The sequence below is a fragment of the Elephantulus edwardii genome, unplaced genomic scaffold (assembly GCF_000299155.1).
Source record: "Elephantulus edwardii isolate Elephantulus edwardi_28Jun2011 unplaced genomic scaffold, EleEdw1.0 scaffold00014, whole genome shotgun sequence".
In the NCBI taxonomy this organism is placed as follows: Eukaryota; Metazoa; Chordata; class Mammalia; order Macroscelidea; family Macroscelididae; genus Elephantulus; species Elephantulus edwardii.
The window spans coordinates 31,153,240-31,166,703 of record NW_006399764.1 but is presented as its reverse complement, the minus strand read 5'-3'; the positions used below and the strand labels follow the sequence as shown (position 1 = coordinate 31,166,703).

General features: G+C 49.2%; 1 protein-coding gene across 1 annotated transcript in view; it reads right to left on the bottom strand.

The window, feature by feature from the left end:
• LOC102864789 (phosphoglucomutase-like protein 5-like) overlaps positions 1-13,464 on the bottom strand; it is a 150,941-nt gene that overhangs the window by 26,457 nt on the left and 111,020 nt on the right. Inside the window, exon 9 of the mRNA XM_006881328.1 lies at positions 11,043-11,226. Coding sequence (XP_006881390.1) covers positions 11,043-11,226 — 184 coding nt within the window. The remainder of the gene's footprint in view (positions 1-11,042; positions 11,227-13,464) is intronic.

The following is a 13,464-nucleotide window of genomic DNA, read 5'->3' as shown; positions in this document are numbered from 1 at the left end:
TTAAAAAATGTATTTGCTATGAGTAAGTCATTGATTGTGCAAAATTCGATCATTCTCTCTCCAGCTCCATTTCTGTCACCGAGTCCATGTTTTCCAGCTACTGAATCTTCTTCTTTGTTCCCGACTTTTGCATTCCAGTCACCCATTATTATCAATGCATCTTGGTTGCATACTGTTTGATAATTTCTGCACTCTGTCGGGTCACCTTTCTTTGAGATGACAACAAATAGAGATCTCTTCCAGTCAGTTGGCCAAGTGGTTGTTCTCCAGATTTCTTGGCACAACTTGATGAGCACATCCAGGACAGCGTCTGTTGAAATATGTCAATTGGTATGCCATCAATTCCTGGGGCTTGTTTTTTGACAATTCTTTCAGAACAGCTTGAACTTCTTCCTTCATGACCATAGGCTCTTGTTCATACGTTGTTACATCAAGGTCATGGGGATGCATGATTAGCTCTGTGTACCACTCAAGTAGGACAGTACAGTCACCTATATGTCAGGCTCCCATCCACACCTATTACTCTGTGGTCAATGTCAAGGAGGGTCAGGAACCAACCTCTGAATCGACCCTCAAGCTCCCTAGGCCTATCGTGGAAACCAGACCAATATTTAAGGCTGTCCATCTGTTTCCTTGTCCTATTTCCACCTCTTGTGGTCAATGGTGAGAAGATCAGGAGTAAAACTATAAACAGACGTTCAAGTGTCCTTGTTACTGTGGGAACCAGCAAGAGGTGAAAAATATTCAGTAAATTACAGTGGTATCAAAGGTCATCCTGGACCAATCAGCAAGGCCAGCGGGGACAGGAACAGGTAAGTTAACTTTAATATGAGACCAATCTCCTACGTTCAGGGGCCCCCAAGTGAGGTCAAACCTCACCTTAAGACCGTCTTCTCTTTGGTCTTTCATTGACCCTAGACTGTTGTTGATAAACACTATTAAGTTGACTGCAATGGGTCATTGTGACTCCTTCCTTGTACAACAGACAGCAACTGCCCAATTCTGCGCCACCATCAACCCTTCCACCACGCCAAGCCCTTTGCTGCAGTCACTGTCAATCTGCCTCCTTGAGGGTCTCCCTCTCCTTCACTGATCATCCACCTGTCCAAACATGACATCCTTTCCAGGTACTGACCTCTCCTGATAACATGCTCAGCATGGATGAGATTTGATCTCATCACCCTTGTCTCTCAGATGTGCCCTGGCTGGACTCGTTTTTTGGCAGTCCATGAGATGTCCACTATCCTTCACCAACACCACAATCCAAAGGCATGAATTGTTCTTTGTTCTTCCTTATTCACTGTCCAACTTTCAAATGCAAAGAAAGCAACTGAAAATAACATGGTTTGGATCAGGAGCACCTTAGTCTTTAAACTGAAAACGTTGCTCTTTAGCATTTTCAAGAGGTCCTTGAAAGCAGATCTCTCCCAATGCTACATGTCCTGTAACTTCTCGACTGCTGCTCCCAGGGGTGTTGGCTATAGATCTAAGTGTTGATTGTGAATTCTCATGTTCGTCGGGTGGAAATGAGACCTGCAATGAAGGATTTGGGACTGGAGTCTCAGCTGGTTCTGAAGGGTCCTCAGAATGCACCTGCACCCTCTTTAGTCCCTTTGGTGCTGAAGACCTGGCCGCGCAGGTGGGATGGGGACAGAGCTGTGGCCACGTCTTCCCACTGCCCAGTCTGCAGCTTCCCTTCTCCACATGTTTTCTATTCAGAACATCCATGCTCTTCCCCTTGGCGAGAGGGCTATTTTGCAAGCATGCGCATAGAACATACTGAAATCTTCTGATTGATTGTATCTCGTTTTCAATAATGGCATGTGCTCTAGAATCACAGAAGTTGAGACCAGGAAAATTCAAGGGTAAATTACTTAAGGGAACTGTTTGATATCAGAGTCCCCCAAACTCCTTTTTCTTCAGAAGTAACAAATAATCAGTCTCTCTCCCTTCCCTTCCTTCCCGGCCCTCATGCCTGTGTGTAAGCAATTACTTTATCAGCTGTCCTAGGAAAACTGCTTCCGTCCACAGAAGATTTCAGTGTGGTCTATGCGCATGCTTCTTTGTCAGCCTGTAGTCTTCCAGAGGACAGAGTCCCATCAGCCTGGCTCACCATCTGATCCACCTCCCAGGGGGTGTGAAGTCCAGCATGAACCCACATCTGGATCCGGAATGCTCAGTCCAGGTGTGGACTATGCAGTGAGATAATCTGATATTCAGAGAAGGCCTACTGAGTGCCAGGACGTATGTGTGGAGAAGAGGAAGTCCTCGGGCAGTCAGGATGGATAATTGGTGGAAGTCACATGAGACTGTTACTCAGAAAGCACCAATCTGTCCATGTTCACCATGTTCACCGGCCACTCTATCCCTGTCAGGGGCTGGGATTTTGCAAAGAGGCTTGGATCCTGCAGGAAAGTGCTGGGGGTTGAGAGAGACACAGATGCCAGCCAAACCTAGAAGCAGAATCTCTGATGGGGTGAAAATCGTGAAATGTTTTAGGACAGACTAGTAAGTAGGTCCACGTGGCCAGTGCTAACTTTGCTTCTTGGCTAATGCGGTCCTGGTCCTGGACAAGTCATGCCAGCTCGTGAAGCCTTCTTGTTGTCATGGCAACTCCAGACACACTCTGCCAGGCCTGTGCCATCCCCCTATCTAGTCGCTGATTAAACTGTGCAGATCCATAGGGTTTTCACTGGCTCATTTTCAGAAGCAGGTGGCCAGGCCTTTCTTTCTGGTCTCTCTTGGGCTGATACCTGTTCAACATTGCAGCACACTGCAAGCCTTCACCGGTGACTTTATCCAAGGTGTGCAGGCCGGAAATCCAACACTAAGAGGTGAGAAGCCAACTACCGAAGCGTCTCTAAAGTCTTCACTTTCTAAGAAGCAGGGTTTTGACGCCTTTCCAACCGGTTCAGTCACCGGCAACAAAGCAGGGCAAGTCTAAATTTTTAACATTTGGATAATCTGGAACAATGATCGGATGGGGAAAATGATGAGCTGAAGGCCGGACATGGGAGGCTCAGAGGAAGCCCAGCGAGTCTTTTCAGGAGCCCGCTGTACGTGATCAGGATGCTGCCCGGCGGTGGAGGACAGTCAAAGCCGTGTGGGCGCCGCTCGCCACCTTTGAGCTGTGGGTCCTCATTTCTGACTCTGTTCAAAATGTCATGTGTGGAGATCGGGTAGCACGCTGCCTGGTTGTATGCGAGGGAGCGCACACTTCCGGCAGGGCTTCCCCATCGCTCCCTCTGTCCGGCTCTCATTCACACAAATATTTAAAACTTGGGTCTGATCGAGTCTCACGTCCTCAGTCATGACTGAAAATGAGGGCAACCTCGCTAAAACAACTCCTGTGGGGGCACGAGTACACAGCACACACACTCCTTCAGAGGTGCTCAGTGGAGACCCCTTAATTTCCTTCAGGGAGGCCTTGAGAGGGACCCAGCCAACACTCATTTTACTGAGAGAATACCAATCACATTGCCAGAGAGTAGATCCCAGCTCTCACTGTGATCCTATGAGACAGAGCAGGGCCTCCCCACAGGGTTCCCCAGGCTGGGAAGCAGACGGCCTCGCGTGTCCTTCATGGAGCATGCAGCTGGGGGTGGGGCTGTCAAGTCACTGGACTTTGGCCACCAAGCTCTTTGGGCACTGAACCATTGGAACTCCTTTCTGTTACCCCATCTGCATCATCTACCATCTATTACATTAAATCCATGCCAAACACAGCGTCCCACAGCGACCTGACGTGACAGAGCAGATCCACCCCATGAAGTTGCTGAGGCTGTGACCTTTACACAAGCAGCCTGCCTCCTTGTTCTCCCACACCCCACCCACCTTCCAGCTAGTCAAGCATCTTCACCTCTCGGCCCAGGTAACACTGCTAGTGAGTGGTGGAATAGGGGTTAGTCTGCTAGGCTGAGTCTTCTCATGTTGCCCATTGTCGTTGTTATGTGGTGTTGAGTTGATAACAATTTATAGCAACCTTGTGAGCAACAGATGGGAAACCTATCCTGTCCTAAAATGTGTGGACGTCTCCCAGGCTTTTTAGAGCTCCAAAGGTCCCATGGACCAGTAAGTATTGATAGAGGAATCAATAAGTGAATGCTGAATTGGTGTAAAAGCCCTGGTGTGAATCAGCACAGGAAAACCTGTAAGTTGCAAGCAATGCAGAACAAGGCAGAGGCACAGCAGCCAGCTGTTGGCTTGGGGGATACAGGGCACGCTGCAGTCAGAAGGGGATGTAGATTACTCATAGTCCCTTGTCAGAGTCTTAGTAGGTCAGATACTGAATTAGGAGAGATTTCAAGTGCACACAGCCTATGACCCTGCAACCTAGAGCAACAAGACTGCACATGTAACAGGTAAGTCACACTTGGCCTGGGAGCCTGGAAGTGGGCAGACGCAGGAGAGAGGGACAGCAAGCTGGGGTAGACGGTGCCTCCCAGGAGAAATCTCAGCCACTGATCCAGAAAGCTTCAAGATGAGAACATGAACATGCAACATCTGGACTGTGTGTTACGAAAGGGGCAGTGAAGGTTCTCCAGCAAGGGGTTTGGGTAGAATGGACACAGCTCTCCATGCAAAAGAGTCACCCAGAACCGCCCACTGCATTAGCTGCGGGCAAGGGTCCCAGAGCCCAGGCCAGGGCAGCAGCCCGTCTGTGTGGCCCAAGTGTGGATTACAGAACTATGCCTGCTGCGTTTGGACAGAGGAAGGCTGGACTAAAATGCATGACTGAAATGCTGGGCTGCTAACTGCAAGGCCGCTGGTTCAAGCCTGCCAGCTGCTCCGTGGGAGGATGAGGCAGGCTGCTTCTCTAAGGGTGCATCACCTTGGAAACCCTGGGCGGCAGTTCTGCTCTGTCCTGCAAGTCGCTGGAACGGACCTCAGAGCACAGCTTTAGGGCTTTTGGTTTGTGGGTGGTTGTTTTTTACAGAAAAGCCTCCCTGCGGTGGCTGGGCACCATCTCCACTCTGTGAGGCAGGGCGTCTCTGCAGTGCTCTCACTGAACGGCCAGCCAGCCCAATCCCACGTCAGGGGAGGAGTCCTCGTTAGTCACCATGGAGCTGGTTCCTGCTGACGCTGGTCCCGTGTTCACAGAGTAGGACTGCTCCTTGGTGTTTGCAAGGTTGTGACCTTTCAGAGCCTAGTGCCAGGCCTGTATTCCAGGGAGCCGCGGGGTGGGTTCAAACCTCCAACTTTTGGCTGGCACTCGAGTGCCTAAGCATTTACACTAACCAGAGACGCCACTATAAGAGCACCGCTTGGAGAGTGAAGGCTTAAAGATAGTCACTTTCAGAGACTGACAATCAGACAACAGAATTAGGTCACAGACATTCTACACAGACACACTCCAGAGGTAGTGCAAGTTCAGGTTCAGATCTCCACACACGGGTGTCCTACAGAGCGAGTCACGGGGATATCTTGGCTCCCAGTGCACTAAAAAGTTACAGCGACACATCGCAGACATCTGTCACGGAGCTCGTAAAGCTTCACACTGTCTTTCTACAAAGATTTACTGCCTTGAAATCTCAGCAGAAGGACACAGTGAGTCAGAATCAGCACATGGCTTTAGGTCGTCTAGAAGCGTGTGACTGCCTTAGGGAGAAGGCTGGTACAGCGTGAGAGTGGCTGACATGTCGCACAGAGACACAAGGGGGCACGTGCACTGGAAAGCTGGCAAAAATGTAGTATCTGAAATAAAAGAAGGTATGTCTGTATCCTTGTCTGATTCATTGAGTGATTGTTAACAGATTGCTGCTGATTCCTGTTGACTCGTTTGCACATTCACACACACTTTCAGCCTGCTCCCTTGGTGCCTGTGACCCTTCGCAGCTTTCTCTGTGTTTCCTGGTGGTGCTCATCCTCCTGTCCACACAGAACATTCGTGTCACAGTAGGAAGTGGCTGTGGCACCAGCCCAGCATGCCGAGAGCCCACCACACCACTGGGCAGGCTTCAGACCAGCTGTGCAGGAGATGGTCCTAAAACAGTCTGCTGAGCGGGGAGTGACCCCCCACCCAGGAAGTTCTGAGAGGAAGTGGTGGGGGGGGGGAGAACTTCCCAACCAACAAGAAACATGCTGGCTGGTCCCCTCTGTTCTCAAATCAGCCACCACGAGGTTGTTAGGAAGTAGATCACAATTCATATGATGCCTTGAAACGATGGTGCTGAAGACAAGGACTGAATACTCCAGCACCAAATACTCCAGGACCGACAGAGGAACAGACAAAACTTTCCTGAAGGAAGTGCAGCCAGGAGCCGCTCAGAGGCCAGGAGAGGAAGGCTTCCTCTCACACACTGCGGACATGTGACTGGGAAAGGCCAATCCTTGGAAAAAGATGTCATGCTGGAAATGGGGGAGGGTCAGAAAAAGAGAGGAAGACCCCTAATGAGATGGACAGACGGACACAGTGACAGAAACAGTGGGCTTTGAAGACAAAGAATGGGGCAGGGTTTCCATATGCTGTTCATTGGATCACTAGGAGGCAAAACTCATCCCACAGCACCTAAAACGAAATAAAATTGGAGACGTCACATCTGTCCCATGTGTGGATAGATTTTACCTGAAATTGACAGCGCCATATCCTCTTGGGGCGATGGAGACAGAACAGCCATGCCTCATTGCCCAGCTGTTTCTGAATCAATCACTCCCTCTCCGCCTGCTGCATGGAAGGTTCACACGCCAACTTTCTTCTTGTCACCCAAGGCCACAGATAACTCCCACAGGGCCAACAGGACACAGGGAGGCCAGGAGGTCTCTGGGAATTGACATCGGGGCAGGATGGGGGCGGAGAAAGCTCCCCCAGGGCCCCAAGGGTGGACACACCATGTGGGATATGTCCATGGGAACGAGGCTGGGAGGTGGCATTTCAGCAGAACAGAATTTTGATCTCATCTTACATGAGAGCACTTCCTCTTATCTCCAGCAAGGTTCTAAGGGAAACAGCTTTATTTCCGTGGTCTGTTTCCTGCCTCTGACCCCAAATCAAGGACAAAGAGGAATTGAAGCTGCCTAAACAAACCCTTTGAGGAGAGAAGAGCTGGAGCAAAGGAGGAGGGGAGAGAAATGTGATCCAGAGTCAACTCCCCGGTGACTCAGAAGCTCAGGCCTCCGAGCACCCGCATATAACCTGCAACGCCATCTGATTTTTCCTTACTTTTCTTACCTTATGTGACTCACTGAAGACCATCAATCTTTCTCTGGAGTTGAATGCGCTTCTGTCATGTTGCGTTTCACACAAATAACAAGCATGCTAAACAGTGGTTTGCAAGCTATGTAACCTACTCGCCTGCTAGTTTTCTATGCAGGCTAAGTGAATTATATGGGTGCATTCCTTATTTCCATGGGCTCTCTACATGCACAAATACGGTAATCCGCTTGAGATAAGCCTTCCTGGTGTTAATTATGTGCAGGGCCTCCTGGTGTTATCTCTCTGGACCCCCCTGGTGGATGGATGACTTAACTCCTGGCTCCGGGGACAGTCTGCAGAATGGGGCTTCTTGGGGAGGAGGCTTGGGATTCCTTTCTTTTTGCCCCAGAAGCACAGACACCAACTGCTGTATCTCTAATGGTAACTCACAAGCTTCTTTTTTTAAAAAATTATTTTATATTGGTTTGCATACTATGAGTTGTAGTCGACTCAATGGCACGTAACAACAGCAACATTGATTTGCATACAAAATTTGTATACATTGTGTCTCACACTATCTTTCATTCACATTGTGTTACATACAATCATTCCCATACATTGTGTTTTATAAAATTAATCACCATTGAACTATCCCCACCCTTACTCATCTTTTCAGATCTCTGCCAGATCGTTCTCATTTCCTTAACTGCCTCCCTCCACCCACCAAATTGTGCAACTCCCTGATTTCCCTCTGCCCATCCTCACCCCTCTGCTCCCACTCCTTCCCCACTGGAGACCCCCACCCATGTTTTACTCGTTATCCTTCCATTTTTACAATAATGCAAATATGCAGTATTTGTCCTTATGAGACTGAGTTCACTCAGCATAATGCTCTCGAGTCTCTCACATGTTATGTAGTAATTTTCTAAATCGTTACTCCTCAGTGCTGCATAGTATTCCATTCTGTGAGTATACCACAATTTCTCAATCCATTCAATTGTAGTTGGATATTTGGGATGTTTCCATGTTCATGAAATGGTGAATAATGTTGTTATGAACATTGGTATAAAAATCTCTGTTTGTCTCTGTTCTAATTTCCTTGAAGTATATTCTTAGCAGTGGAATAGTTGGGTCATATGGAATTTCTATGTTCAGTTTTTTGAGGAAACACCAAACTGGCTTCCAGAGTGGTTGCACCGTTTTACAATCCCACCAACAGTGTATGAGAGTTCCTATCTCACCACATCCTCTGTAACATTTATTGCCTCCTGTCCTGTTAAACTTTGTCACTGGTACTGGGGTGAGAGGGTAGGTATCTCATCATGATTTTGATTTGCATCTCTCTTATTGCCAGTGATTTTTAGCATTTCTATATATACTATTGACCATCTGAATGTCTTCTTCCATGAAAAGTATTTCCATGTATTTAAACTTTTTTTTTTATTTACACTTTTAAGCAAGCTTTTAAGACCCCCCCAGACACTGCTCACCAAACTAGGATGTGGACCTTAATTTTATAAACTCTTTTATGTCAATAACTTACAATGTCTGATGAGATTATGGTCCTAAGCCCTCAACAGAAAACCACACTCCAAGAAAAGAAGCCTCTTTCCCCCATATCACAGAAGTCCCAGGGGCGGGGGTGGGAATCAGCCCCCATCCCCCACTCCATAAGCACCATGCTACAGCTCCACATTTCTATAGTTTCTCACAGTCAGGTTAGGATCAGCCTATCAGGCCTCTGGGGGCCCCGGGATGAAAGGCTGAGCCTTCAGTTTATTCTTTCTGCAGCACTGCACCAGCAGAGGGACCAGGCACAGCAACAGGCTTTTAGCACTGAAATAGTTCAAAGAAATGTGTATGAATACTGTGACTGTCTCTATTGTTGTATCGCTGAACCAGAACAGACACAGAGCTGACCTCTGGTGGGTTCTCTGAGGCAGCAAACAGCACGGCAGGAGAGTGTCCATCAACCTCCTGCAGGGCAGCTGGTGGATTTGAACCTTGTGCTTTTGGGGTGGCACCTCACCATTTGGCCACCAGAGCTCCCTATAAAACACTAGTCACTCTAAAACCAGTCATACTACTGGGGTGTCCTGGGGGTCTCGGCTGGCGTAGCCCACAGGGAGCTGCGTGCTGAGCCAAGACCAGCACCCCTCTGGTGGTTTGGAGCCACCAGTGGTCCGGGGGGAGAAAGGTGAGCATCTCCTCTCATGGGATTTACAGCCTCTGAAACCTACTGTTCTGTCTTTGGAACAACGGGGCGGCGGGGGTGGGGGTGGGGGACACACGACTTTCTGGCCTGCCCTCCATTCTTGAGTGTCCCTGTCTCTGTCTTTTCCCTTGGCCTACAACAGGGAGGGGTGACTCAAATGCTTACATTTCAAAAACTAGAGAGCTGCCTAAGGTATCAGGCACATTATGGACCGTGAAAGGAAGAAACGGGGATCAGTATCAGAAGAAGTAGAACCAGAATGTTTCCTAGAAGTGTGGACTCGTTTCTGTGGACTCATTGCCCTTGGACATGCCCCAGGGAGGACTAATCAACAGACAATGCACATCACGGCTGATGGAGAGTCAGGAGAACCAATGGAGCCTCAGGAAGATGAAGTGGCACTGCAATGGCACAAAGAACTCAACCAATCAACGCTCAGGAAGACGAGGCGGGACTCACACACCATCCTGAGTCGGAGCCAACTTGAGCTCAGCCAGCAACGATATCACCACCATGATGTCTAGTCCCAAAGGATCGGGGATTTATGGCTTGTTCTCTAGTCTGTACTTAATGAAGAACATAAAGCAAGCATTTGGAGGTTTTAGGAGGGAACTTCTCCCAACATTCCTCAGGGTGTCCTGTCTAGACTGTAAGTGGTCCAGCGATGTCTTCAGAGAGGCCAATAATCATCAGAGTCGATAAAGAAACAAAGCTGGGAAGAAAGAGGACCTGGAAGAGCATCCACTCTTCCTACACGGGCCACAGAGATGAAGCCAGAACAGAAATCACTGTTGATAATGCCATTAAATACAGCAGTTATTCTCAATATCTTCCTCCTGGAGTCTGGGATGAATTTAGTAACAGTTTCTTCCCCTACTGGGAATAGCACACCCAGCACCCTAAGATCTTGGGGTTCCTCGGCGATATCAAGTAGCCGAAGGCGCGGCACACTTGTACCCAGGATCCCAAGGACAGAGACCCTATGTTCTTCCAGACTCCCCTGAATTTCATCAGACCAGGGAGCCTGCATGCTGCCGACACCTCGTTTTCTCTTTTGAACTTTATGTTGTGATTTGGGTGAAAGTTTGCAGAGAAAACTGGTTTTCCATTCAATCAACCACAGACGTTTGGATTCAGGCACTAGCTGCAGTCCCCACAGGGTAACAGCACTCTACCTCTTCCTTGCTGTGCGTACAGTTTTCACTCATCCTCTCTTACCTTCTCTGCCTTCTGAGCGCTCTTCCTGGGCCAATGCAGCCCTTTGGATCGCATACAGTTGATTGTTCTAAGCCGGCATATCTCTAGAGGTATCATGCATCTCATAGGCCTAGCCGTTGTTTGGCTGAAAGTTGAACCACAAGGGTGAATTTGGCTCCTGGCTTAAAGGGGATCTAAGGGCATGGTTTGGGGTTCTACCAGTCTCTGGGCTGCAAATAATTAGGAGGAAATGCTGAGCCTGTCTCTTTGAGGCCCTGGTCACTGGTGTTGCACTAACCAGGCAGAGAGCTAGCCAGTCAGGCCCCATGTTCTGGAATCCTCGGTCACCAGCTTCCTGGGTGGTCATCAACAAAGCTTTCCTCTCCTGGGACTGTAGAGTCTCAACTGCAGAACCAGGGGCTCAGGAAGGATCACCCCCAAGCCCACTGCCCCTCTAGGGGCCTCTGACCACCGGTGTGATGATTTCCTAGTACCTACCTGCTTCTTGGTCACGGTGCCATCTACAGGGTCCACGTATTCAAAGCTATCTGTCTTGGCCACGCTGTAGACGTGGCTCCCCACCGCGAACTGCTGGCCGATGAAGGACTTGTCCGTGACCAGGGCCTCCAGATCCCTCATGATGTAATACGTCATCTTCGGTTCCAGCCCTTCATAGTCAAACCTGTCAAGGAAGCAAGACGCAGGGTGAGCAAAAACCCAACCAGAGGAGCAGCCATCACAGACCACACAAGGTCCTCTCAGAGTCCTCATATGGTCAAGTCTACACGGCCCACAGCAGCACTGCTGGACAGAGCAGGGCGGCCGCACAGGGTTTCCAAGACCGTAAGTCTTTATAGAAGCAAGCTTTGTCCCCTGGAGCAGCCAGAGGATTTGAACCATTGACCTTTTGTTTTGCGATCATGCTCTCCAACCACTCTGCCTCCAGGACTCCTTCCAGGTCCCCTAATCCAGGAGGAGCTTAAAAAACACACACAATACAAAACAATGCAGATAAAACAAATGAGACATTAGAGGCTCTGGATAAACAAGAAACTGCAATCCAAACTACGAGGACCAATGTTTCAGATGCTGTCAACAGGATGGAGGGTCACATGAACAGGGTTGAAGAATGGAACACAGAACCAGTGAGATAGAAGCTAGAACTGTCACCACTGACCTGCTAGAACAAAAAGCAGAATCAAAAAGGGAGGAAAAAGAAGAAAACCTAAGAATAACATGGGACACCATCAAGAGAAATAACATATGCATCATTGAAATCCCAGAACAGGAAGAAGCAAGTAAAGGCACCAAATAAGTTGTGGAAGAATTACTAGAAGAAAATTTGCCAGGCATAATGAAGAATGAGAGAATGAATATTCAGGCTTTGTTTTCAGGGAAGGACTCAGTCAAGCACCCCAATGGGTCCTCCAAAACCCACCAGCCCTGATATTCCATCCTCATTCAGCAGACAGAGGGGTCTTTAATGTCTCCTGTCACATGTCCATCACCTGAACAGCAAAGTCTCAAACCCCAAGTACAGTCCACAGAGGACTGCTGACCTGGTGTTGTCACTTCCTCGCCTGGACCTTGTCCGCTATGCCCTGGCCCACTATACTTGGCCCCACTGGCCACCGGGACTCCTCTCTCAGGCCTTTGTCCTTACTTCTCATTCGCATCTGGTCTTCCCCTAGCCGTTCAGACAGCCCTTCCCTCACTTATCCTGCCAAGTTCACCTCTAGAGTGGCCATCTCTGACCCTCTTTCTGAGGGAACCTCCTGTATCCACCCACTACTCTCTCCATCTACTTTGAGGAGGTGTCCACTCTGTGTTTCTCTTGTGTGGGTGTTTGTTAACCTACTCATTGTCTGTCTTCATCTGGGAGAATGGCTCCAGGAGGACAGATGTGGCTTTCTTGTTTGTTGTGGCTTCTGATGCATAGCAAGTGTGGTGGGTAGGGAAGTGGAGAGAGCATGGGAAGGACGGAAGGAGGGAGGGAGATGGGAGGGGAGGGAGGAAGAAATGGAGGCAGGGAAGGAGAACGTAAGGGGGAGAGAAACAGGGAGAGAGAGGGAAGAATGGGTGCATGGAAAAAAGGAAGAAAGATGGGAGAGAGGAAGGATGGAAGAAAGAACAAGGGAAGGAAGGAAAGTGGGCAGAGAGGAAGGGAAAGAGGGAGGATGGGAGGATGGATGGATGGATGGATGGATGGATGGATGGATGGAAAGGAGGCGGCCGAATGGATGGGAAGGAGGAAGGTCACATGGATGGGGAGAAGGCAAGCTGGATGGATAGGAAGGAGGGAGGCTGGATGGCTGGGATGGAGGAAAGGGAGCAAGAAAGGAAGAAAAGAATGAAGGAAGAGGGTGGAACAGAGGAAGGAGAGGCATGGATGGAAACGGGTGAGGAACGATGAGAGGGAGGAGTGAAGAAGAAAGAAGGAAAGTGTGGCAGTGGGGGAAAGTGGAGGGAAAGAAGAGGGGAAGGAATAAAGCAGGAAAAGAGGTGGAAGAAGAAACCAGAGGAGGCAAAAGGAGGAGCGAGTGAACTCTACAGACCCTGAACTTGCCAAGACATGAGAAGGAATGTTGTGATTTTGTTCCATTGAAAAAATTCTCCAAAGCATCAGCGCAGGAGGGCTGGGAGAGAGTACAGGACCACTTCAGTCCTGCTCAGGGACTCCAGACTCTCCTCAACACCAGCCATTCTGGGAAGGTGGCTTCCCACCCATCAGAAAGCAGAAGGGAAGCTGGAGGAAGAACTTCAGCAGGAGTTTGGGTGCTGGAAAGACGGGCAAATGCACAACAGTGATGCCAGCAAGGCGGGTCTGCAGGTGAGGTCAGGGGACCTGCCTCACTCAGCGGTCATGTTCACACACACTCCGGTCCTTGCCCCTTTTTTCAGAAACTCTGCCCAGGCCCCC